This window comes from Papaver somniferum, chromosome 10, assembly GCF_003573695.1.
Source record: "Papaver somniferum cultivar HN1 chromosome 10, ASM357369v1, whole genome shotgun sequence".
Classification (NCBI taxonomy): domain Eukaryota; kingdom Viridiplantae; phylum Streptophyta; class Magnoliopsida; order Ranunculales; family Papaveraceae; genus Papaver; species Papaver somniferum.
The window spans coordinates 35958165-35984494 of NC_039367.1; the positions used below are offsets into that span (position 1 = coordinate 35958165).

At 34.6% G+C, this 26330-nt stretch overlaps 2 protein-coding genes across 7 annotated transcripts; both read right to left on the reverse strand.

Annotated features, from left to right (window-relative positions):
- Positions 1-75: 75 nt before the first annotated feature.
- Positions 76-6767, reverse strand: LOC113319228 (myb family transcription factor PHL8-like). 6 transcript variants are annotated; one of them, XM_026567497.1, is made up of 10 exons: positions 4569-6767; positions 4430-4477; positions 4148-4345; positions 3980-4039; positions 1823-2249; positions 1643-1719; positions 1492-1552; positions 1317-1398; positions 1157-1226; positions 76-1054 (listed from the first exon to the last, which is right to left on the reverse strand). In XM_026567497.1, exons 5-10 carry the CDS (start codon positions 1953-1955, stop codon positions 464-466), a joined length of 1014 nt encoding a protein of 337 aa, XP_026423282.1. In that variant the 5' UTR covers positions 1956-2249; positions 3980-4039; positions 4148-4345; positions 4430-4477; positions 4569-6767; the 3' UTR covers positions 76-463. The 6 variants fall into 6 exon arrangements, with proteins under 6 accessions (XP_026423282.1, XP_026423283.1, XP_026423281.1 ...); XM_026567498.1 differs by lacking the exons at positions 3980-4039; positions 4148-4345; XM_026567496.1 differs by lacking the exons at positions 3980-4039; positions 4148-4345; positions 4430-4477; positions 4569-6767 and having other exon boundaries at positions 1823-2618.
- Positions 6768-6894: 127 nt separating this feature from the next.
- On the reverse strand, positions 6895-8163 carry LOC113319231 (uncharacterized protein At5g19025-like). Its single transcript, XM_026567503.1, has one exon. It carries the CDS (start codon positions 7783-7785, stop codon positions 7135-7137), a length of 651 nt encoding a protein of 216 aa, XP_026423288.1. The 5' UTR covers positions 7786-8163; the 3' UTR covers positions 6895-7134.
- Positions 8164-26330: the final 18167 nt, after the last annotated feature.

Genomic DNA, 26330 nt, shown 5'->3' on the forward strand with positions numbered 1-26330 from the left:
TCTATCAAATCAAAAACAAAGCTTTGACAACGGAGAACACCACCAATTTGGGGTTCATGAAACCTAGGGTTTTGAGTTGAATTGATGATTAGGATTCCATTAAACCTGTAATTGTTACTGGGTTTTGTCTGAAGAATCTTGGGTGAACACACGGCAATCACAAACTGGGGGCTTGTGTGGGTGTCATCCACGTGTCATCTAACTCAAAAAGAACAGAATTTGTTTATCTGATATGGATTTCAGGGTTCATTTCAAAATCCAATTTATATTATAATAATCTTTATATAACAAAATCTAGACTTGTACATATCTATAGACAAAGAAAATCATGTAATTCAGATTCGAATTGGAATTTGAAAACTATAAGATGAGACCTATTATTATCTTCATTATAAGTAGTATATATACCTCAGGAGCTACTGCATCTAAATTGTGATTCAGATTCTTCTCTTCATCGTTGTTTCTAAAATTCAGAATCCACTTGGTATTCACAATTCAGATCAAGTTCTTTGACACCAAAATTATACTTCCTCATTTCTCCAGCTGGTTGAATGATTGGTTTCTTAGCTAATGGTTGCTGCTCAGAGCTAGTAGTGTCATTAGAAATGCTGCAGCTATTGCTTCTTTTCTTATTCCCTGTAACTCTAGAGCTAGAAGAATTTTCTGTTTCCATCAGTGAAAGCAATGGAATACCTTTGCTGCATTCATTACGGATTTCTTCTTCTTCATCGTCGTCTTTGCTTAAATCGATTCGTACTTTCTCAATTTCTTTTCCAGAGCTTTCAGATGATGTAAGTGAGCTATCCACTGAACAGTCAGTGAGAGTGCCTCTTCTCACTGTCCTCTGCATTGAACTCATTAAGCTGAATCCTTGTATTTCAGTCAGTTCGGATGTAGAAGAGCTGTGGTTTCGGGTATCTAACGATTCTGTAACTTGAGTTCTCAATGCGCTGGAAGTACTGTAGTTAGACAGCAGCTTATCTTGTGCTCTCGTTAGAATTGATTCTAAATACTTCCCTTGTGCTTCGATTCTTAATTGCAAATGTTTCTGCACCTAAAGAATACAGTGAATTGTTAAGCCAGATGAAACTCAAATGCGAACTGTTAAAGACTCACGGCAGTTTAAAGAGGAAAATGAGTGTCATTGAGATCATACCTCGAGCTGGTCATGCAGTTTCTTCTGAACTTCCAATTGTACCTGCAATGCTTGAGCTATGTGCAGGCTTCTGACAAAAAGAGCTCTTGATTAGTATAACTTACTATTAACCATCAATTAGTCAGATAAAATAACAGGAAGTTCTATGTCAACTGCTTACTCATCCATCTCTGTTCCAGGTCTACCCGTGCCTTCGCCATTGACATGATCACTTTTAATCTCCAAGTCTCTGTAATCAACCTCTGCAGTACCAGAATACAGAAACCCGGTCAACACTGAATTCATTGAAATCTCAAGATACCTTATCTTTTTTCTTTTCAGAAAAAGCAGGTTACCTTCTGGTCCGTTATGGCTGCAACTCTCTGATCTCTGATTCTTTCCGATAAGTCTGTACTTCTGCGAACATTAATAAACTTAATAGGGATGTTTGCATTATAGCAAACAATGAATATTTAAATCAAGAATCTTTAGAGACAAAGTTAGTACCTGTAAATGGCTCTTTAGATGATATAGAGTCAGTCCAGGAATAGACATGGACCTCATCAAACTCTTTGGTGTCGCCTCTGTTCAAATCAAAACAACCCCAAAAAGAATACAAAAGAGTTAGAATGAACAAAAGAATTCATGATCATAGAAGATGGGATAGTCAGGGGTCTCATTACTTACTCTCAGACCCTCCAAGTTGAGTAACGGCATCGACGAATCGCCGGTGAAGTTCTGCAGTCCATTTCAGTCTTGGTTTAGCTTCACTTGACAACACCAAATCCATTTCTTTGTTTTCTGTTCTCTCATTACCCATTTTCACCTATCTTTATAAAAGAAAATTCAGGCTTGCAAAATTCTAACTTATAAAACTCTTCTTCTTCTCCTTGAATTGACTGCAACTTGCAAAGGCTAGTAGTACTTGTATTTATAATCTTGGTTACCCACATATGAAAGCAAGAAATGGGGGTTATGTTGAAGAGAATATATGTAATGAGCTGTGGGTTAATATTCTTCCTCTTCCTCTCTTCAAAATTTCTCCAATTCATATCATCTTTATTATAACAAAAATTTCTTTTCTTCTTTGACTTGAAAGGGGAACAGAGAGTCTCTGAAGAAGCAAAAACACACACAAAAAAGTAACATTAAGTCTCTCAAAAGGAGAGAAAAAAGAAAAGTGAATAGATTGTTTTTTTCCTCATGCTCAAATTTATTTACCCAATTCTATCCCTCTACCCAACTTTGCTTGATTCTTCTTCTACTACTACTCTCTTCATTAGGTCATTTGCCCCCACCATCATGAATAATGGTTTTCTCTTTATCACAGTGAGAAGCTTTCAAGAAAAGCTTAATGGATGGGTCTGCATTGAATTTTGATTTTTTTTCAAAATCAATTGTGTTTGCTTTCTTTTCTTTGTTTTTTGAACAAGGTGTTGGAGTGGTTGGCAGATTCTTTTTGTTCTTTTAGAGGGGTAAAGGAATCAAAGAATCTAGTCTTTAGATCTTAAGACAAACTTATCTTCTTCAACCCTTTTTTCTCTTTCTCTTAATGCATATTTATAAATACTCTAATAGTGGAGGTGGAGGGAGTAAGCCAAAATATAATCACTTGATTATTCTTTTTATGGAAAGGGAATGCAAAAAAAAATAAAAAAAAATATGACCAATTCAATACCTAAAATCCTGCTTACAAGGTTTCAACTTTGAAATCTTTTCTAAAGGGGTTTCTATGAACATATTTGATGATCAATCATAGTGTCAGGCATGACTCTTTGTTTAAACATATTTTTGTGAACCCTAAAACTGCAAAGGATCTGAACTCCTGCTAGGCTATGAATATGTCTTCTTTGACCTGTCAATGACATTGTCTTCTTCATTACTGCAGCATGGAATTTTAGATGTTAAAGATTCTAATATCCTTAAACTATGAGTTGACTGTTAGGTCACTCTTTTTTCTATGCAGCAGAGCCCAGAAAATAATCATGAAAAAAAAGTTGGTGTTTAAATACTGACATTGTCTCAACAGCACTAGGAAAGAACTACCATAGATAAAAAAATAAAAAAAATTGCTCCCATGATGCTCGAGCATTTTTGATCTAGTAATATCGCAACCCACAAATTAGGACAGGTTAGCTAGTGGAAGGCCAGCCAGCTGAAAAAGTTACAAAATGGTTTCATGTCATAAACCTAATATTCGTTTTACACTTTTACTAAACAAGCTACAGAGCTTCAACTTTTCCTCCCCATACCACAACAGGGAAACCCAGTACTTAACATTATTAAAAAGAGCTTTTATTCTGTAACCCACCACATCTTAAGAAAAATGACTGAGATAAAAAAAAAAAAAGGATAGGTAACTACAATGGCCAACAACAAATCATAAAAGTCGGCAGATCGCATCGATCGGGGTTTATTTCCTTGGGTTGCGCTAGATCGCTGGAATCAAAATTCAATGATTGGAGATCTAAAGTGTTCTCATCCGAGGGCCACACATTCAGTTGGTCTGCTACATGAAGAACACTCGTAATCAAAATCATTAAGATGATTATCAGATATTATTGCTAGTCTTTAAGCAAAAGATAAAGGTTCAAAGAAAGCACAAAGCAATCCAAACACAAGTAATGTATTGTATTTCATGGATATACACCAAAGGTATTTTAAGCAGTGCAAAACAACACCTAAAAGAATATCAGGGCTGAAGCTGAGAGCTTTACTAATTTGTTCACTAACGACTAATATCGGATTAGATGATAAAGGTTAAAGGTCAGGAAGAGAGAGGAAAGCCATAACGACCCACAAAAAAAGAATAGAATTCAAATACAGTTTTTATTAACATGGTACCTGTATGAACACCTAGTGAATAGTTTTAAGTCCCCGTAATGAATAGTTTGAGTCATCTTCCTGGATGGAGAAGAACTATTTCAATTAATCCACTAGCAAAAAAGATTGGATAAAGATATTAAACGAAAAGATAAAGGTTACACAGGAGCAAACCCATCACATACGAACCTAGAAAAGTATAATCTGATATACCACTTCAGATACTGCATCTGCTTGCGATGCAGTACCACTCAATGAATCGTAAGGAACTAGAGGAATGAAATTCAGCACTAAGGTGAGAATAGATATCACCGCGTTTATCCAATTAAACCTTCGAACATATTACTTGGGGTCCTTCTCAAGAATCTTATAATACCATGGGGTAGTCTGAGAAGCATAAGGGAACTACTTAAACAAGTCGAAAGTTATCGAAGCAATGTTTGTTAAGAAAAAGTAAGATGGGCTCCTCACCTTCAGATCCCAAGGCAAGATTGCCAAGCAATTATTAGTTCCTTGTAGCTGTTAGCTCAAATACAAATAGAGGAATCTGAGAACAGAGAAGGATGTCTATATCTGTTGAAAAACAAGAAAAGTAAAGTAGTAGAAGTACCTTTCTCTTTAACTATCTGCTGTACTTCCACCTGCTTTCTTTCGCTTTAATATATTCCAAAGTAACAAAATAGATTCTGGATTAATGACAAAACAAAACCTTGGCTATGTTTTAGATCAGTAGGAGAAGCTCTCTGGTGAATCAAAAGTCGTATAAGCAAAATCCATTAAATCGATAGAGATTAACAAAGGATACCATGTCAATAATTAATATTCTGGTAGGGGTCCATCACATGAAGATCTAACAGATCGAAAAGCATGAAAAGAAGATGAGAATAATATTGCTTCAGGAATCAGGAAAAGAGCAAAAGATGAAAAACTAACTAGTCAGCATCCCACCATATGTAAAATAATTCAACTGTATGATTGCAACTTGCAATAAATCATCTATTTGGAGATAATGATGTTAGCAATATGTCACTTAAAAACATAGTTGTCTATCACTCTTAACGGTACATAATCAGGGTATCTAGTCTGTCTGTGCATGAGTAGTGAAAGAAATGACGATCTGCAAGAGACAACAGACAAAATAACAACATGGCTCATTTTCTGCACAATTTCAATGACAGGATTTGAATAAAAAAGGCGATCAGAATTTCACTGTTCCAATGCGCGACCACTCATTCTACACAAAGGAGCATACAAACTGGATGGTTGAACCAGCAAACATGTGCAGAAGGTTGTAATAAAAAATGATGATTGGTGAGCTTTCCTGAAACACTACTATGATAATAACACAAACATTCATGCTACAGCTGCATCGAAAGGAAGCCTACTACTAACCAATGCATCTGTATGAGCATATACAAAGTGGATCTTGTTTATACAGTGACTTCAATCACCACATTAAAGCCAAGAATTTAAATTTGAACAACTTGCACAGGACATAATCAAAGTTGAACTGAACATTTCAGTCCAGAGCTAAAAATCGTAAAGAAACTATTACTCTTATATGTGTCGAAAGATGGGTACAAGAGGCATTGTATTAGCAACTAACTGCAACGGGAAAAATTTAACATCCAATAGTTGAAGTGTCACATTTATCTTCTTTAAAACGATGTGTGAGACAGGCACATCAGTTAAAGTGAGAGGGATGTATCAAGCACTAGTAATCCACACTTCACTCAACGAACCAGAATAATCAATTTATCAAGATGAGCTGCAACAGTAAGTTTAGATGTGTGAAGTTGTTAGTTTAGGATATTCCATTGAGGCTGTACTACTTCAGAATTTACAAACTGTTGAACTGGTTGGCATGTTTGGAAAAACTTGGTCACCAGTGTATGGTCCATTGAGGAAGCTGGACTTCTATGTGAATGGTTATCATGCGGTAATTTACACGGGTCTTGTTAATTTGACTACAGGTATCTCATATAGACAGAGCATAAACCGTTGGTACACCTGTTTGCTTTCTTACTTAAACTCTGGTTTCTGCAGAAATATGAAGATGTACTGTGGCTTTAGAGAATAGGATCATAATCCCTTGCTAACATGAACTAGATAAGTGTTCGGCTGGCCACATAATAGGATACAAACAACAAGAAAATCCGTATATTTGTTCATCAATGAACTCAATATGGATTTTGCATAATCATATCTTACTATCTTACCCAATCTAGGATCACATTGTCCACCAAATAAAAATTTTAGACACTGTTCTCGGGTCTTCACCCCAGGGTTTTTAGGTAACAGACTCCTGCAACTAAAGGGTAGTCAAAAGAATAGAGGTTCATCCATGTCCAAATACATTTCATATCAACTGTGCGGTGATTTGACTGACAACAACAACTATAATAATCACATGCAAGCATGCAGCACAAACTATACTAGGAATGAGTCCAAATTCCTTTGCAATTCGAAAACATGAAGGTAGTATTTGGTGAACCATCCAATAAAAAATTTGGCAGATGTTTAACAACTCTACTTACACATCCTCTTTTGCCTTTATTTCTGCACAGTACACACCATCAATCACTAGACTAATGTTTGGATGGTCTGAACTGTGAATGACCAGAAGTGGAATGTCAACCAACAGAAGGAAATGCAGAACTACCACGCAATGAAGACTTGAAGAGACTTCTGCCAAGAAGTTGCCAGATATTAACATAAGTGGGCATAGCTAAAGATTATTGATGCATTTATGATACCAATTGCATATAAGCACCACTCCTCCGTATTTTTTAGAATAGACATGACCAAAACATTAACCAATTCATACCCTACAGAATGAATAAATAGAAAAAGGATGCATACATCCAACTAATATCAAAACCAAATAAACAGAAATATCATCATCACAAACTGCAAGATTTTAAAAGGAACAATGCTAACATCCAACAATGACAAATTTATAAACACAGCATGACAGAATCAGCCGATAGTTGAAAAGTTGAAATTGTTTCTATTGCGGAGTAAAACAGGAGTAACTCTTACATGCATACAGTATATGTATTTAAAAGTAGCTTATAATATTTTAAAGCAAATTATTATAACTTTTGTAAAGGTAAATAAAAACTAACATAAGAACAGAACAGCCACACCTCCAAGAAGACACGCCATACCCCAGCTCATTTTTTGACTTTCCGAAGCTGCTTCTTTGGTTCAGGCCCTCCAGGAACTTCCATTCTCCCGACAGAACATCCACACCTCGCCCTAAACACAAGAACAGCTCTTCCATTCGGCGGCGCAATCTTCCTCAACTCAGCTTCCAATTCTCTATGGCGATCAATAGACAATTGCAACAAACCCTTACCACCACTGCCTTCTTTCACAACAGAAGAACTCGAATTCGATGATTTCTTCACAGAATCTTCAGTCTCAATTTGAATATCAAATTCCGCTGCCTTGTGCAGGCCAAGACAATTACGCTTTCCACATTTAATACTAGAACATTTATAAATCATCCATGCAGCCATGAATGTAAAGAACATACTTAGTCCTAAAAAAACATAAACCATTGGAGCTCTAATAACTTCAGTTTTCATAGCATCACAAGTAAATCCACCAATTTCAACAATCCAATCAAATATTATCTTAACATATGGATATACTAAAAACCCACAAGCACCAATTACAGCAATCAAAATCACAACGTCAATTACTGCAGTTCTTGAATGATGCCCACAAGATGATGGGATTGTTCCTCCTGGAGAAGAACCACTGAGTGATTGTTTTCTATTCCGATTGTGTTGAAGTTTTTCCATCAAAGGGTTAGCCATGATTACTGTTTGATGATCAATTGAAGTAGAATTTCAGAGATTGACCATTTAAAACCCTAAAAGAGATTGAAACTGAAATATTCTGAAAGCGTTGAATTTAAATAGAGAAATTGAAGCGTTTGGTATTGGTTTTTTGATGTGAAAAAGCTGGGTTTGTGATTGAATTCTGCATCTGATGATTGTGGAGAGAAACCCTTTTTTGACGTTGAACTTGAAGAATTTAAGAAGAAATCTGTTTTGATGCCGACTTGAAAGAAAAAAAATGAAGACTTTTTGATAGAGAAAACAAAATAGTCGTGACGGGCTTATCTCATATCTTACTCCATTCCATATCTAGGCTAGAAAATGCATGTTCCTTATTTCAGCAAAATAATAAACACATTATTTAAAGAGTTCTTATTTAAATTGACAAACAAAAAAAAAAAAAACATTTTACCTCTTTTATGAAAAATTACCTTTTACAATTGGCATGGGTTAAGCTCTCGAATTATAGGTTAAAGGTTAGAATCATATTTAAAAAAAAGAAAAAATTAAAATTTACAATTAAGCTAATGTGCTCCTAAATTTTAACGCGTGAAAATATCTTTCAACGTCTTTTTACTTAATGTCGAAGAACAAAAACACATAAGCTTCAGACTAAATAATAACTATGTATAATATTTATAAAGGATTCTTGAAATGGAGATGATGAATATGTCGTATCTTTCATCCCTAAAATAATACATGTATCTTATTTCGGCAAAATAATATGTCATTATTTAAAGGGTTATTTTGTTTTTGGTACTCAAGTTTTGACCAACTTTGTTGTTTGGTCTAACATTTGTCCAGCTTGGTGTTTGGTACTTGGATATGACGTTGACCCGCGTGGACTCGGTTTGACTTTGAAGTCTGTTTAGTTTTTTTTTTCAATTTTAAAAATATGTAATTACTTAACGTTGTTAACTTCGACGTTAGACACGTGTCTGCAATGGGTCAAGGTACACTGAGTCACTGAGTTAACTCAGTCAGACTAATGGGTCAGCTAATGTTAAATCAGTCAGTTATATGACTGAGATGACTAACAGGCCTAAGTTTCAAAACAGAAATTCATACGATTTATGTATAATTATTCAATCAAAACAACTTCAATCCAATTACAAACACTAATACAACTCAATTACCTGCAGTTGTAGCTTTTAGCAACACATCCATTAAACTGAATCACCATCATCTTCAGATTAACTACAACTAAAATTTAATACCATGACTACTTTTAATTCAGTACAATTATCTAGAACTGCAATTCCACTTCAACTGTGTTACTTCAATCAGTAACCATAGCCTCACCACTGAATTGCCCATTTCAATTCCATACCAGATTCTTTCTAACATTATGCATCTCAGCTACAATTACCGTCAACCATCTGCAATGGGCTAGCATCTGCAGTCTCAATAACACAATCATCAATTCATCATAATCAAAACTTTAGCTTTTATTCTTCTTTGTATAAACCATTCAACCAACTGAATCTATTCAACACATACAAGCTAAATAATTCAACTTCAAACTGTGAAATTAAGCAACACAAAGACTTACCCAATAATAGTCTTCCCTGAATTGATGTTCAACCACCCACTGATGCTGAAACCTAATTCCCATCTCCCGTGAGTTTGAAACAAACTTTGAAGCAATACACCATCATCAATTATATTCTGATAATAGTCTTCTCTTCTCGATCTCATATAAAAATCCTAAGTCTCCATCATCACCATCAACCCTCAGATGAACCCTAGATCGATTCTTACTCCCCAATTCGAGTTCAAGACATCCATTCAACCCCTCAATTCAACCAAACCCATCTCCCATCAACAACAACCCGAATCACTTATCAATTTCAACATGTACTCGACATCAATCTCAAAACCTTAAATTCTTCAATTCATCATCAAAACCACTTCATCTCACTAAATTAATAAGAACCCATCAATTCTTCTTTCATTAACAACTCAATTCACTTCTCAAATTCGACCTAAACCCTAATTATGATTCTCTGTGATTTACTATTTCAATTTCTAAACACCTTCTTTGTAAATCATCGATTCATCCTCAGCAATAACACCTAGTACCTAAATTGATCTTTCTCATCACAAACTCATCTCAACAGCATCAATTGCCATTAACAGAATTCGAGCAGAGGAGAAGAAAAAAACGAAGGAGAGAAGAAGAAGAATAAGAAAGAAGGAAGAGAAAAGAAAACTTATCTTCTCGGTCGGGTGAAGATAAGATGAGTCGATAGATTTTAGGGTACACGTGTAACGTTAGGACTTAACAGGTCATTGTTACTAAAGTTAATTTTCTTTTAGTAATTTTCTAATTAATTAACAGAGAAGTGGACACGTCAAGGTCAAGCCGAGTCCACGCGGGTCAACGTCATATTCAAGTACCAAACACCAAGCTGGACAAATGTTAGACCAAACAGCAAAGTTGGTCAAAACTTGAGTACCAAAAACAAAATAACCCTTATTTAAATTGGTCAATGTTTTACTTTAAACCAAAAATAAAAAAGGTAACATTGTTTGAAGTTACGTTTGGGATTGTTTTTATAAAAAGGTAAGATTACTGTAAGTCTCATTTGCGATTGCTTTTTTCTATGAATAACATTTTGTAGCGCCCGAAAGTAGGAAAAAAGAATATTTTAAAGCGTGAAACTATGCAAATATTTTCTTAACGCGTGAAAACGTCACTCAAACTCCTTTGACTTAACATAATTTTATATAAACCTAAACAAAAATTAGACTTATAAATTAGGATAATTGTGGAGGATCCTGGAAATGAAGGGCTCTTTTTAGTTTTTTCAAACTTATGAAAAATAAACATATATATAATTATACTTTTTTTTTTCTTCTTTGATAAGCACAATTAGGCCCAACTCCCATGATCAGTTTCAGCCAGCTGGGTCAAACTTATTGCGGTTCTAACTACCATCCTCAATAACGAAATCTAATATATGAGTTATCCACAAAGGACGTAGATCCCCTCTACCTCTAGCTCGTACTATGGACGAGAAGGGTGACATTACATATGTGTTATACACTGAACCTCCCTGGTGTTGTAATTGGTGTCTAAATTAGTTATACGGGGCATGATTCATCGGGATACCTGAGAGCATATCCAATCGGAGAAAATTTATTTCTTAGTTCCTGGGTACGACTTGAGTTATTCTTTTTTAGAGTTTTTTTTTCTTCCTATTTTTTATTTTATCACATTGTTAAAGAAAAACAAAATAGCCTTAGGTTAAACGAGTTTTTTTAGTTCTTCTACGTAAATTAGCATGCAAAACAACTTGAAATTTCAGATGGGGATCGTTGAGCCATACACGTTAAAACTAATAGCTTCAAACATATTCATTTTTTCCTTGATGTTAGAAATTAAATCTGTTAGAGCACTGCTCGGTTGAAAATCGCAAGCGTTGCTATCTCAAGCTTGTTTGTCAAGTTTAGTTGATCAAATCTATATACTTGATTCTAGTCTACTTATAGCTATGCCTCGGATTAGGATAGATGTGTAGTTGAGCTTTATACTTCATGGCGTTCACCAACTGAAGAAGAAGACATACTGATGAGCTTGGAGGAACTTCATCAACAAAAGGTATGTGGAGACTAAAACTTATCTATCACTCATAAGTTTATTCTATTTTATCTTTAATGAGACTAAGTCATATAGCTATATAGACTTTTACATTATACACATTTGATATTTTGAGCCGAGTTTATCTCGCTTATCTATTTCTCGAAATACGTGTTGGAAGCTTTTTGCTTTAGCTATGTTCATCATATTCTTGACAAGTTTAGTTGAAAACAATTTATTTGTTGGAAACTAAATGTTAAGTCAAAATATGATCATGTGAAAATTACCTTGAACATCTTACATGATTTGTGTGAGACAGTCATTTGATGTTAGCTTGGGAAGTTTCGTATGATCATTTGATCACTTGAAAATTACTTGAAGCTAATCGTCTTCTAATGATGTTTCAATGATTGAAATGAGAGCTCGGAACAATTACCCATGTCTGGATACAACATGGTATGCATACCCAATATGCGAACTGTATTGTGATGATTCAGGTCCGAAACTCTTGTTTGCGTACCTAGTATGCGTACGGATTTACCTGAGAAGGTTCGGAACTCTTTTTTGCGTACCTAGTATGCGAACGGGTTTACCTGAGTTGGGTCTAGAACGGTTTTTCGCGAACCGGGTTTGCGAACGGCTTGTCTAGGCCAAGGTCCGGACCTGTTGTTCGCGTACCAAGTTTGTTAACACAGTGGTAAAGTTCTAGAATCTGTTATGTATGATTCTCATACTCATGAACTAAAACATTTATGATTTAAGGAATACAATCTTTGAAAATAGTGGATTAATGTTCATGAATTGATTATTGTATAAGTACTTTGTACTATTAAGAATCAAACCGATTTCGATTTAATTTGTTCATATATATATTTATATGAGATAGTGAAAAATTGAACAACTCTATTTGAAACACAATTAGATTCATTTGATTGTCTATCATGATCGATTGATCATCATATTTGATTCGTAAGTGTTAGATGAATAAGGCTAAGAAAAAAGTGTACATATGGCTAACTTTGTTAACTGTTATATAGACAACTTAATATACATGTATAGGTAAGTTAACCCATATCTAAATATAAGTATATTTCATCTGTGTGTAACAAGATAATACCATCTAACGATGTAGATTGATTGCTTTATTTCTAAGCAGACTTAGCTTGAATCTTAAATCAGGAGTTCATCTAACGGTGAATATAGAATGCTTTGTTACTAAGCTATCTTAGCTTTGATTATAAGAAACTCTAGCAACTGGAAATTCTAATCCCCACACTTATGTGTGTTTATAGTTGCAAACTAGATTTGATTCTCCTTTAACCTAGGTTTTTTCCAAAACCGTTATTAGGTTAACGACTTGAAGACTTCACTGGGATTCGTGAAGCCATATCCAACTATTTTCTCCGTAGTTGCGTATTTTGATCTTACTTATTTTATCGTATTGAGTTTTATCTTCTCTAATATTTACTCGATATTTATCTCTGATAGGTAAGATATGAAAATTAATCACAAAAGTTCTTCGTCTCAGACTCTTGTGATTCTGCAATAACTTTTCATGTTAATCAGTTGGATTATTGTGAGGTGACTAATATTTCTAGGCTGCTCTTCGGGAGTATAAGACCGGGTTATTAGTTGGTTCCTGTTCATCTTAATTTTCATATCAAAAGACAGAACAAAATAAGAATAAAGAATAGACATATCTATGGGAGACATATTTGTTTATAAATCTTCGACTTTGGGTTGTAACAACTCTTAATTGTGGGTGAGATCAGCTGATGGAATCAAGTGCGCAGAATCCGGCGTGGTACTAGAGTTAAGGAACGCGACTATACCTTTATTTGTGTGAGACTTGGTTAGGGATCAACTACATTCCAGTCTGAAGTTAACTTTTAGTAGGCTAGAGTCTGTAGTGGCTTAATACAGTGTGGTGTTCAAATCTGGACTAGGTCCCGGGGTTTTCTGCATTTGTGGTTTCCTCGTTAACAAATTTTCTGGTGCCTGTGTTATTTATTTTCCACATTATATTTTTATATAATTGAAACATCACAGGTTGTGCGTCGTTTGATAAATCCTACCTTGTTTGTTGGATAGAGCTTGATTGACACTTGGGCATTGGTCTTTGGTACCGTCCAAGTTATTTCTCATATCAATCAGGTTCACGGATTTCTATCTGTTTGATTTGTTGATTGTATTGAGAATTATATATAAACTCTTTGATATAATTCTGGATTGAGTCTCTCTTTTAAGTTGGTGCTCTCAGAATTATATTGGTGTTTAGTCCATACAGATTGTCGAATGAATTATTGGGTGTGGTTGTTATACCCCTGTTTTTTCAAAATCATTCAAGTTCCACGGAGAGTAATAGCTTCACCTTTGCAGAGTTAAATGACACAGATAGATTCACTTTCAATTTATAATATTTGAGCGTCTATATTAGCATCCATATTAATACATTCTTAAATGGTTCATGCCTCAACAACATTATTATGATTTATGAAGATGCACTACAAGCATAAAAATTGATATTATCCTATCGAACAACTCTTCGGAATCCCTACAAGATTCACTGGAAACCCTGCCATAGTTTACCTTGAAGTATTCATTCTCTTGATTTAGCCAAGGAACCACAATTTAAGTTAGACACTTTTTTAGATCACCGAACAAACCAAAGTAATATGCACTTTATTGCATTTCTGACGGTTTTAGTCAGAATCCTAATGGGATGAAATAAACCATTATTAAAATTATAATCATTTTTACTTTTCCATATGCAACATAAAATAAAGTGTAAAAGGCACTTCCATTGACAACACTAAATAATTATGCTTCCAATTTTCCACAATTCTATTAGAAGAAAGACTAAATAGCTGCCTCATGTATTAAACCGATCCATATATGAATTTCAACAAATAAAGGCTTAACAATGATATAGTTCAAAAAAATGGTACGTGTCTACGTGAGTCATTTCAAAGTCCCATTACACAAAACAAAACATAATAAGGACCAATACCCTTGTGATACGGTTCACGAAAAGTGAGTCAATTGTAGCTTAGGATCCAAATAAATAATTTGATTTTCTAAAGTCTCCAAATAAACATCTAATCAGTACTAGGGCAAAGATTTCCCATCTTATTGTATATTAGAAAGTTATAAACTTACTTGATAATAACTTGACCACTTTTAGTGTAAGACCAAACAATTTGGTCCTTACTACTGCTTGAGCTATTGATTGGATATTTCTAATGTTTGCAGTTCTGAGAAGTATAATATGAGGCAAAACACTTAGATCCTGAGTGTGAGATTTTTGATTGGTAAATTCATTAATCTGCTGGTTAGGGGAACCGCTAGTATTGATATTGACAATAGCAGAGATTGGGAGGTTATTTATCCATAGATCATACGTAAAATTAACGTTATGCCACTCTTCCTGGCATCCTTCCTTTGACAATGTTATCCAACTTACTAAGTTGCCTTTTTTTATATTGTAGGACCAAAAGTTGTGTTCGGAATGATACTTGGTTTTCAAATTTTTTATCCAAATCAAAACCAAGGTTATCAGAAACCCTCTTAGGCATTATATCTATTAGATCCATATTGTTAAGCTTTATATCTGATCCCAAGGGCCTTTTTAGCTAATAAACCCTGCAATCCATAAAAGTGTGGGTCGTAGTACAATCATCTTTCGAGTTGAATTTATTATTTCATCTGTCCTATTACCTTCAATTCAAATTAAATATTGAAATCATTATATTTGATCCTTAATTGTTATTATTTGCAAACGGTTAAATAAAGCATATGCAATTTTAAAAGTATTAAAAAAACATAAGAAAAAGTCACTTACAAAATCCAAAGTTAACAAAGCATTACAAATTAAAATAAGAAAGGAAAAAACATTCTCATAAAGTTGGACACACGATATAAACTATAAAAACAAAATAAAAGTGGTCTCGATATATTATTACAATGTTTAGCATTTTGGTTCACGCAAATGTAATTTGTTACGATTCAAAATCAAACTCAACAAATATTAATTGTTTATAAGTATAAGTATTCAGGGTTAGCGTCCTCTTATACCTGTTTACGGTATCTTTCCTCCTTAATTTCAAATGGCTTCATTCAAGAGAAGAGAGATTTGCAATTGTGTCAATAGGAGCAATATCTTTTTACTTCAAATACATATTGCCATATCTTACACTTGCCTCCTTTTTTAGTATTTATTGTTAATGCTAGGGTAGTTTTCCGGACTCGGTGAGCTTACAAGGAGTTAGTGAATTGAGAAATTTAATGATTTTCATAGACTTTTTATTGAGTGATTCTATGGAAATATAAAAAATTTGAGTGATTGTATGAGAGTATATTAGTGACTTGTAGATACAGATATAAAACATTAACAAGTGGTTAGTGAACTAAAATTTCTAGGGACTTCGAGAGAGTTATTAAATAGTAGTTAGTCAATAGAGATTTTAATGGATTGACCTATACCCCCTGATAGTCAATATATATCTTATAAAAGTATTTTAAACTCTTAGAAACTCCATATTGTTTGACCAATTTTTTTTAAAGTCACTCAAACATACTTTTTTATTGAATATGTACTTTAAAGTAATGGATTTGTAGTTTCTATAAATTTTGGAGGATTTTTCAATAAAAATAGGCATCGCAAAAGTCTCTCCAACATATAGTCCAAGAGACTTTGAACTTAGAGCTACCATATCAAATAGTTCTCATATAACTCATGTTCGACTTTTTTTTCTTCAATTTTTTATCGATAATCACTAAAAGATGTTTTTTCGTTCTTAACTGTTCGACTTCCCAGTCAGTCGTATTTCTAATGTAAAACAAAACTAAAATTAAAATTATATGTTGCCTCACTTTAAGACATTAACATAAATGGATTAAAAATTAGACAGCTAAACATCAATTATTATTGTTTTAGCCTTAACAATTATAATAATGACGATTTGTATCTTAAAGTCCAGTTATATTGGCTACACATGTCTGAATCTGAGCACGGAACCGTAATAAACGACCACGATTATATAATATCTAATAAAACACTAAAACTAAACACGTCTTCTTTTTCAATTCATCTTCTTCTTGCCTCTTTGCACCTCCAAGAACATAGATAAAGAAAAATAAAGTCCTCATCGACCATACATCACTACAAATCCCTTTTTCATCTGTCTTTGTAAGTTTTTACCTAATTTTAGGATTCTTATTTCAATTCTCACCCTAACCTTTGATATTTATATATAAATAACTTAGTACGTGAAGAAGAACAATGGCCAAAATGTAGGATTCTAGAAATTATTACTTTGGTATCTTCTTCCTTTTGTCTGAGTCTAATGCGTATTTATTTTGATTTATTATTTGATAGTTCATTGAGTTGGAAAAGGGGACTGAATTCGGCGTATAAGATTGATTGAATTTTGGTGGGGTTTATGATTTTGTTTGATTGTTTGAGTGGAGATTTTGCTAAAATGTTGTAGCTCTTTGTTGATTTGATTGAATATTCGTTAATGGGGGTTTGAATTAAGTATGATTGTGTGAAATTGGGGATGGTTTTTTTACCGAATTTCATTGGCTTGATTGTAGTAGTGGTGGAGTGTTCTTGTTGCAATGGTAGTGGAGTGTTACTAGTTTTGGTGGATGTTAATGGTAGTTGGTAATTTTTCTGCTCTATCAAGTTTTGATTTCGGGTTTATTTTAGATTCAAACTATTTTATTGTTGTTCAATGATTTGGAAAAATCATGAAGCATTGATTTGGGGAATTGAATTTCAATTTTTATGCCGTGGTGGTGGTTTGTAATACTGATTTTGGTAGGAGTTGAAGAAGCATTCTTGTTGTTGTACATGAAGCTTTGTTGCTGTTGTACATGATTTTTTGTAGTCACAGGGAGAAAATCGTGGTAGAGAAGGTGTGAGACAGGTGTAACGACTTAGTTTTTTTGTTAAAGTATTTGTCTACAACGGTGAATCAACAACGTGAAATAATTAATATTTATTCATAATTTAAATTATTTAGTGCGGATTGTTTGGTCAATGGTTTGACTTCATGGTCTCCAACGGGTCCAGGTACCACCCTTAATATTTTAAATGTTGAAGCTAGATAATGGACATTTTTTGGGTACCAAACGTTAAATAACCCTTTCTTTCATGATTGTAATTTGAAAGACAATTGATATTGTAGGTGACAAAAAATGGAAAGATAATTGATATGATAACTTAGGCATAACGAGATTTAATTTGACAATGAACACATATTTTATTATGTACTAATCTTTTTTTATTTTATTTTGCAGTGTGCAAAAATAAGAGAAAAAGCTTTTGGACTATTTACAAAGTTGGTAATTGTTTCAAATGTGTTAACTTATTCTATACTTTTTGGTCCCTATAAATCACAAAAGTTCTATAAAATCTACATTTGTATGTATAAGTCACTAAAATACTCTCAGAAGATAAAACCTCTAGATTTTTAAAGAATCACTCAATAAATGTTTCATTGTTTAGTGATATTATAAGTATTCACATATAAACTGAAACTCCCTAACTCAGATTTTATGATGCATATCTCGAATGGTCGTGGTAGAAATTATAATAATTTTATTGTATGAACTTATACAAGAGAGATGTCGTTCAATTTTGATGAGTTGAAAGCAAGCTTAATCAGTCACCAAAAATGGTGTATTGGTTGGTAATTCTATGCATTTAGTAACCCATATTCCTCTTTTTCTTATTTTTGTGCAGGTTAAAGAGTGATACCATATTAAGCAAATACTTTTACTGGTGGATTCACAATTGCTTTAATTAAGGAGTTTCCTTTAGCTAACAACAAAGCAGTTGCAGAAAAATAAAATTAGAAACGAAAAAGCAGAAGCAGGCGCATCTCTAGGTTAAGACCTAAACTCAGAGATGAAGGTTTATGAAGGTGTTTATGATATCTATCTTCATTATAAGACATTTCTAAAAACAAAGTTGTTGTCTTTTTTATTGGTTCTCTGATTTTTCAGTTAAGAAACCTAACTTCGCAATATTTCTTTTTAGTTTTTTGTTAAAACTGCTAAGAAATCTAACTTTGCGATAAATATGTCGTAGCGGTATTATCTTTCGACTTTTATTATACATTGTTCTACTAATGCTCTAAATAAATGCATGCATGTTTATATGCAGTATACACTTAAATATAAGGCCTTATTGTGCCTTGGATATTATCTATTTAATTCATCCTACTCATTCTTTCTACCCGACCTTGGATGGATAACATACGCTCCATAATACTGTAGGATAAGTGTACCTCTATTGGATATCTTAATCCTTACGTAGGTTAATCAAGAAATTAAACGCCTATTAGATTGTCTAAATCCTCTACGAGACCCTCTGAAACAAGAGGATGAGTGTGACGGACCGAAAAATCACATCTGCAATGCCCAACCATGTAGAGCATAACTCCTCGATGCACCACCATGATGTTAGTTACCAGACCGTAAAAAATTTCTTCGCGCTAGAAAAATGCACTTCTATTTTCTGTTGCAAGCATTTTCCACAAGCATGATGCTTTAAACACAACTTCCACACCATTCCAACTCACCCTTGTTCTGCAAAGGGTGCAAGGCCATAAAGGCTATGTCATGCATTATTACATGCATCACTGTCTTTCCAAGTTGTGTTGGCATAAGGCATGCCTTGGATTTTCACACATGCTATGACAAGGCTATTCCCGCTTTCTTACTTCGCTTGGGCATTATGATGAATACATGCACTTGTTTTGCTTGTTCCAAGGGTGCATCATTCAGGATCATGTCGTTCTTACCTTGAATCATCATTCTGATGCCAATGACATGTTGGTAGGTATATAAAGAGTACCTACAATGACTGCAAGTGCACAGTGTCTTATTGCATATAGTGCAAATACAGGTCGATCCTCAGGGACAAGGATAGTGTAGAGATTCAAAATGAAGGTAACAAAAGGGTTGTTTTGTCGATACGACTAGCAGGTGGTTATGTAACACAAAATAGAAAGCAAGAATGTAGATTAAAGGGCACTAGGGCAGTCAAATCCACCTCCTAATCCTACGCCAAGGAAATATTTATTCAAATTATGTTCTTGTTCCTTTATAGAGAAAATTACAATGAATGATTTATCAGTTAATTTCCCTAACTCACCCCCAGTATAAGTTGTCTTCTTACAGTACAACCTATCACAGGCTCATTTGGTTCATTATCTAACTATCAATCCTAAATCAATTGAATCACAGATCTTCTTCCAGGGAGGTCTCTAATGGATGATTTATCAACCAATCTCCATAACTCACCCCTAGTATAAGTTGTCTTCTTACAGCACAACTGATCCCAGGCTCATTTGGTCAATTAGCTAACTATCATTCCTAACTCATCATAAGCACAACAAAAACAACGACATGAATATGAAATATCTCAACATATGATTAGGGTTTAATCTAAACCCTAGTTACTGAATTAGAACATGATAATAACAATACTGAAAACAAATATAAATTACTATAGCTTGGTGCACCGACTAATCCGGGCATGGATTTTACACATAATTCTCATTCCTATGAAAATATCCCAATTGTACTTCAATTCACAAATTTATAGAGACCCACTCACCATAACTGACTGAATTGTTTTATTGTACCCTCTGCTTCTTCTCTGCAACTCTTGATTTGATGTTTGCTTTTAGCTATTGAAGATAACCCTAATTCTATCTCTCTCAATCATAGCTTCTAGGGTTACTGTGTGTGACAAAGGAGAAGATAAGATGGAAAGAGAGAGAGTTTAGAGCGTTGATTTATTGCATATGGTGGCTGATAGGTTGGCTGAGCTCAGAGGTGGTCGGGGTAGAAGTGATTGATGGAGATGGGATGGTCGTTCTGTAGAGGTTGGAGAGAAAATAGAAGTGAAGTGAAGGTGGTGTTTGGTTCTGCTCGAATATGGAAGGAGATAGGGGGATAGGATGTTAGGAAGGAGCAGCAAACTTTGATGTTCCGTGTGGAGGTGTCGTTAGATGCTTAACAGTTATATCAAATCTGACGCCTCATATTGGAAACGGGTTTGGGTATAGGATATTGGGTTTTATCTCTTGGAAGATATTCTTCTAGGCCCAATCCTTCTTCAAAGCTAATATCTCAAGCCCACTTCTAGTTTTTGAGTCTTGTAAACAACATTCTTCACTTGCGGATGAGGTGCAAACAACATTCTTCACTGCCATCTAGCATGAGACTTTGTTGTCTCTCTTCCATTTTCACCATTTCTATGCTCTTTTGGCTTTGCAATTCATCCAAGCTTTATTTATTACCTAAAAACACAAAATTAATTAGTACAAGTATTTATTCTTGAAAACGAAGAAAATACAGAATTTGGAATAATATATGATTTTAAAGCGCAAAAGATGAGTTAATTTCCAATAAATAGGTATATAAATATCCAATATTTGGCACTCATCAAATACCCCCAAACCTGAATTTTACTTGTCCTCAAACGAAACAGAAATTAGTAAATCCTAATTGTACCACTGTCGCTGGTCTCTTGAATGCATTTAGCGTATGCACTAAGCCTTTAAACCCCTAGGTGTCCCTAGTGGACGAGTTGTAGTCTCGTGAGGTCCTACCAGAGGTGTACCCGCAAAACCTTCTCCAACTTCATAACGTAATGGAGTCCCAAGCATCTAAGGAGCTATGAGTACATAGAGTTTTTGCATGCTAGTAATAAGAAGTTAGAACTATCAAAGAACGCATTCTCATCCTTAAGAGTTGAGCGAGAAATAACCATACCATATGAAAGAACTCGGTTTCGAGAGTGATCATAAGCCTCAACTTCTGCCTCACCAATAGGTTTTTATGATAATTGCACTCAAAAAGACCGTTTTTTTAGTTTCTCATGTATGCAGAAAGGAATAAAGAGAGAAATCCTGCACACGTTGAATGGTGGGAAGGAAAACCTTCCGAAATAATTTCTGGAGACTCCACAAAATCGTGGACAAAAAGAATCTTTTTCTGGTGATCTCTAAGAAAGGAAATCAATCATTAGAAATGATGGGAGTACTCACTTACCTTCACATCTGATGGGAAACCAACACCACTCTCACAACATCGATAGAAACGTCTTCAATCTTTGGTCTTCGGTCTTCAACTGTTGATGATGAACTCTTGAACTTCTTAGAACCTTGACAATTTCTGATTCTTCTCTTTAATTTCCTTGTTTCTTGAATTTTCCTCTTAAATTCTTCTTCTTTACCATGGTGCTTTATTAAACAAAACTAAAAACAAACTCTAATACTTATTTATCTATTTTTATTTTTTTTTCTTATTTTTTTTAACACAAACTGAAAATAACAAAATAATAATGAAACTACTAAATCCATGGAGGAAGGACTCTGTCACTTAATTCTTCATAACTTGTATTGTCTTGATTTCATAAACTTCACTAATTCTCATCTTATTTTCTTTTTTTTTCTCTTGTAAAATTCCTCTTCAAATGTGTATAGAATTCTTCACTTTGTACTGTATCTTCACTTTGTACTGTATCTTCACTTTGAATAAGAATTTTACTTTTCCTTGTTTTGTATTGTTGCATGTAAACCTCGGACTATTTCAACTTTCTTCATAAAATCTGACGTTGCTCTGCTCGTTGATGATGATGTGTTTCTATGGATCTGTTGAAGTTGTCGAGTGAGAGAGAATGGTGCTAACTGCAAATCAAACTACACGAAGGAGTTTTCATCTTTAGACGTCACCCTCATGATTGACAAAATTAGCACTCAAGAGATCAAAATAGTGCTGAAAGTGGTGCGAAGTTTGGTAGCTCACCATTCCTACCTGGAATTTACGTACGGTGATACACACTCTAAAAGGACTTTTTAAATAGTCACAATATTGAAGTCGGTCCCTCGCTTGACGTAAAATAGGTAGTCTCCACTAAGGGTGATCACAACTCTAATACCAAATAACTTTGTTGCACCTAATTTTCCCACCGGCATGGTTAAATCCAACTTTAACGCTCATACAAACAAGAAACTCGATTGTGTTCTCCAGTACTTCCAAGTTCGGATATTTTGGTCAGACTCTCTATGTAAACATAGCTAGAAGCATGCTAGTGGCTTTAAGATCTCTAAAAGTTGGAGGTTTTTTATGCAATTTTTTTTTTTTTGAATTATAAATAAAAGGAAAAGAAAAGACAGAAAACTCTATATGTAAAACACTCCCCTGCACCTAAATCTAACATTGTCCTCAATGTTTCAAAAGATGATAAAAATTTAAATAGAAGCATACCATGAAAACCATGTTGATTAGAGAAAAGGGAAGAGATTACCGGTATGTCGGCAAAAGCAAGATTATAACTTCATTATTCAAGACTAGAATCCAACATTTTTCAGCTGAGATCATATTGGATTAGCACAATATATACAAGATAAAAGAAAACTCAACTGACCCAAAATAGAAAATATAACATTACCTACTGGATTATATACACGAAAAATTCACCATACACCAACAATCGAAAGAGTTGAGGATCAACCCAAAAGACGGAGTGCAGAAATTTCAACAGCCTCACACAATTATAATAGGATAGAAATGTCAGTGAGACTGCAAAACAAAATGTGTTACCCCCAAACCTAGATTTTTCAATAGATATACTTTTGGGCACAAAATCTAACAATTTCAGGGGTGCATCATGCACAAGATCTAGTTCAAAGTGAACTTTGTTAGGGATGGATGGAGAGACATGAGTAAACTACAATTGTGGCTCATCAAAGGTGTTATATTTAGCTGCAAAATAGTCCAAGAGGACTTGGGAGGCACACAGTTCCAATCCTATAATAGGTATTCTCAGAAAAGTTGGTTTCACAATTTTGTTACAAACCAAATCTTAGTTGGGTGGAAGAGTCTCAGTTTGTGACTTAGGCAGAGAATCAGATGCATTTAAGTTACATTCATTTTTAGGATCAAAAATATTACTATGCAGTCTAGTTTTTCCCAAGTCAGAAACAAATAGTGCTCCGTCATGCTCACAGTCATTGAACAAATCAGCGAACCCCAATTCAGTATCATCAGCATCATTCAAAACTTTACTCTCATGCATAGGTAAATCAAATGAGACATCATACTGTGACTTAGGCAGAGAATCAGACACATCAATTATATTTTCATGCATATGAACATTAGTGTCAACAGAAAATTCAACCTTACCCAAGTCAAACACAAGTTGTCTGTTATGCTCACTTTCACAGAACAATTTCACAATTCCCAGATCAGCATCAACATCACATGTATACGCATATGGAATACTATAAGAAACATCATTCATGAAGGTCGAGGCAGGGAAGACGAATGTCTATGAACCCAAAGGTTCCACAATATTTTCAGCATAAACATGTTCTTCTAACATAACATCATCATCATAACAGAAATGCATTTCCTTATTTAGAATTGTAGTATTTCTAGTCGACTCGGTTTCCTCTGGATTAGGTTCATATTCAATATCAGTTGCATGAGTAAGACTAAACATACTATTTTCAAAATTTAATTCATTGTTAGTATCATTTAAATAGGGATTTTTCCATGCTAAATTGCAGGTCTGCGAGTAGGGATGGTTCTGATAGGAAACATCAATATGACGTTCTCTGGACTGCCAAAAGTCATGCAAAATAGGGAAGTTTTCAACAATATGGCCTAAGCTACCACACACGACACAAGCATATATTTCATATTGCCTAGGTGAATTAGATGCGACAGATTTCTCATGTATTTGCCTTTCTAAAGTTGTGATTTGATAATCTAACTGATTCGAAAGTGATGAGTGTTGGGCACTGTAAAGACGTTCATTTTCAAGATGTGGTGGATGATACATGTGTGAATAGTTATTAGGGTCCAAGTATTGAGGCTCATGACTATGAAAATGTCCATAATAATCCCTATAACTATTGACATCATGGTCTGTGGGAGGCTCATAACGCGAAACATGCCCATAAGCAAGTTCTCTAATCGATGATTTCTCATCCCCAGTTGCAGACCAAAATCCTGACATGATATCTCTCTAGTGACAAATTGAGTTATTGGAAACATGACAGTCACAAGGCTTTGCAAAGATTGAGAGGTACACATTGATATAAAAATTCAGCCACTACAGGGTCATGCACTATGTTGCAAGGTTCAATAAGGTTATGCAAATCAACTAGTTCAACAAGTATTCATGGAAATTAGTCAAGGCAGAGCAACAATCAACCTGTTCTGGTTATCATACAACTAAGCAATGCGCAAGGTCACGAGAGTCTAAAGATAATTCATGCACTTAGGGCCAAAATGCTGCCGAGACTAGATAGTTTACAATACACAACAGATTCGGTAGGTGAACAAACCAGGGAAGCAAAACTTGCGGAAATGGAATAGATACACAGAAGTATGCACACAAACACAAAAGGTTGTATTAATCAGACAAGCAGCAATGTGCAAAGCAGGGTCTTATGTGAAAGGGTATCTAGACTATGCAAGCATGTATGAAGTTCTCAAAAGTTCGGAGATCGATTGTTGGACAATGAATTTTAAGATTTCAGCAAGCAAAGAGGTGAATCACAGACTCATGAGAAAATTCTAGATATTTGTAGGGGCGTTGACACAGGTCAGTAAACCCTAGTTCATTAGTCAGCCACGGTATATCACTCATATATTTATCAAAAATGGAAAGTTTAGAGAGCGATGCCACTGACTCAGGATCGGGTTTAACTAAGATGCTCAGATTTTGTTTCAATCCCTTTTCTTCTCCTCTTCGTTGCTCGCAACAACATTGCAGATATCGCGGGTACATGACTGGGTTTCTCAAGAGGAGAACGTGCTTTGATCCTTTTTTTCCTTTTCCTGGGTTTGTATTTAAGCTTCTCAAGGACCGTCAGTACATGACTGGGTTTAAGCACGACACACGAATATGTTTTGCTTCTTTTTATCTTATGAATTTCACCTTTGCAGGAACCTGGTTACTCAGAAAGAGTTTCAGTACCCAGAAATGTAAACACACAGCAAATATGAAACTGTTACTATACACAGAACCTGAAATGATATGTTGAAGGTAGGCAAAAAGGTGAATGTCTATTATGAAAGATGAAGCTAACAAGCAGTGCACTGATGGACAGGAGATGGGGTGCGAGAATGCAAGAATGCTTGCATTGATGCAGGGTGGTGACAAACTGTAAACTGCTAGTTAACTGGCAGTACCACACTTGGTGGTACAAATATTTCACAGATGATTGTCCTATAGCTGCTGATTATATTTGAAACTAGTGCAACATCAGGTATGATGCCATAGTATAGCTGCAATGGGGACAAATCAACTTTGCAGGCTTGAGTTCATAACAAAGCTACCTGAATTCCACAAATTTGTGACTAGACCAAGTGATGTGTAAAGCAACAAATATTAATAAAGGAACAAGATGCACCTTAAACACTCCAAAGTATGTACAAGATCTTATATGACTAACTTGCTGATGTATATCTACAAGCGGAGAAATTTATACACAACAGGAAACTGAACTACAGGATGCAACCAGTTACAGATGCAATTGTATGATATATAACGATTGAGACTATAAAAATAAAGACGCAGCTGAGAATGGAATGATAAAATTATAGCTAACACTAGAAAGGATGCATATTATATAGCAGATGGACTACACTAAGCTACATATTGTATTAACCAATGAAATGAGAAAGAAAACAAAAAGAAAAACTAACAAATATGCTAAGGAAACTTACAAGACTATGATGCAGGTAACCCTAACTGTAACCAGATGCAATTTTATACAAGTGAATTTTATTTATTTATTTTTAAAAAAGTACATCTACAGCTACAGATGATGAGAGAAGCAAGCTTGATATGGAACAAATTATACTAAGTTACACTAGAAGATAATGATGCTCAATTGCGTAA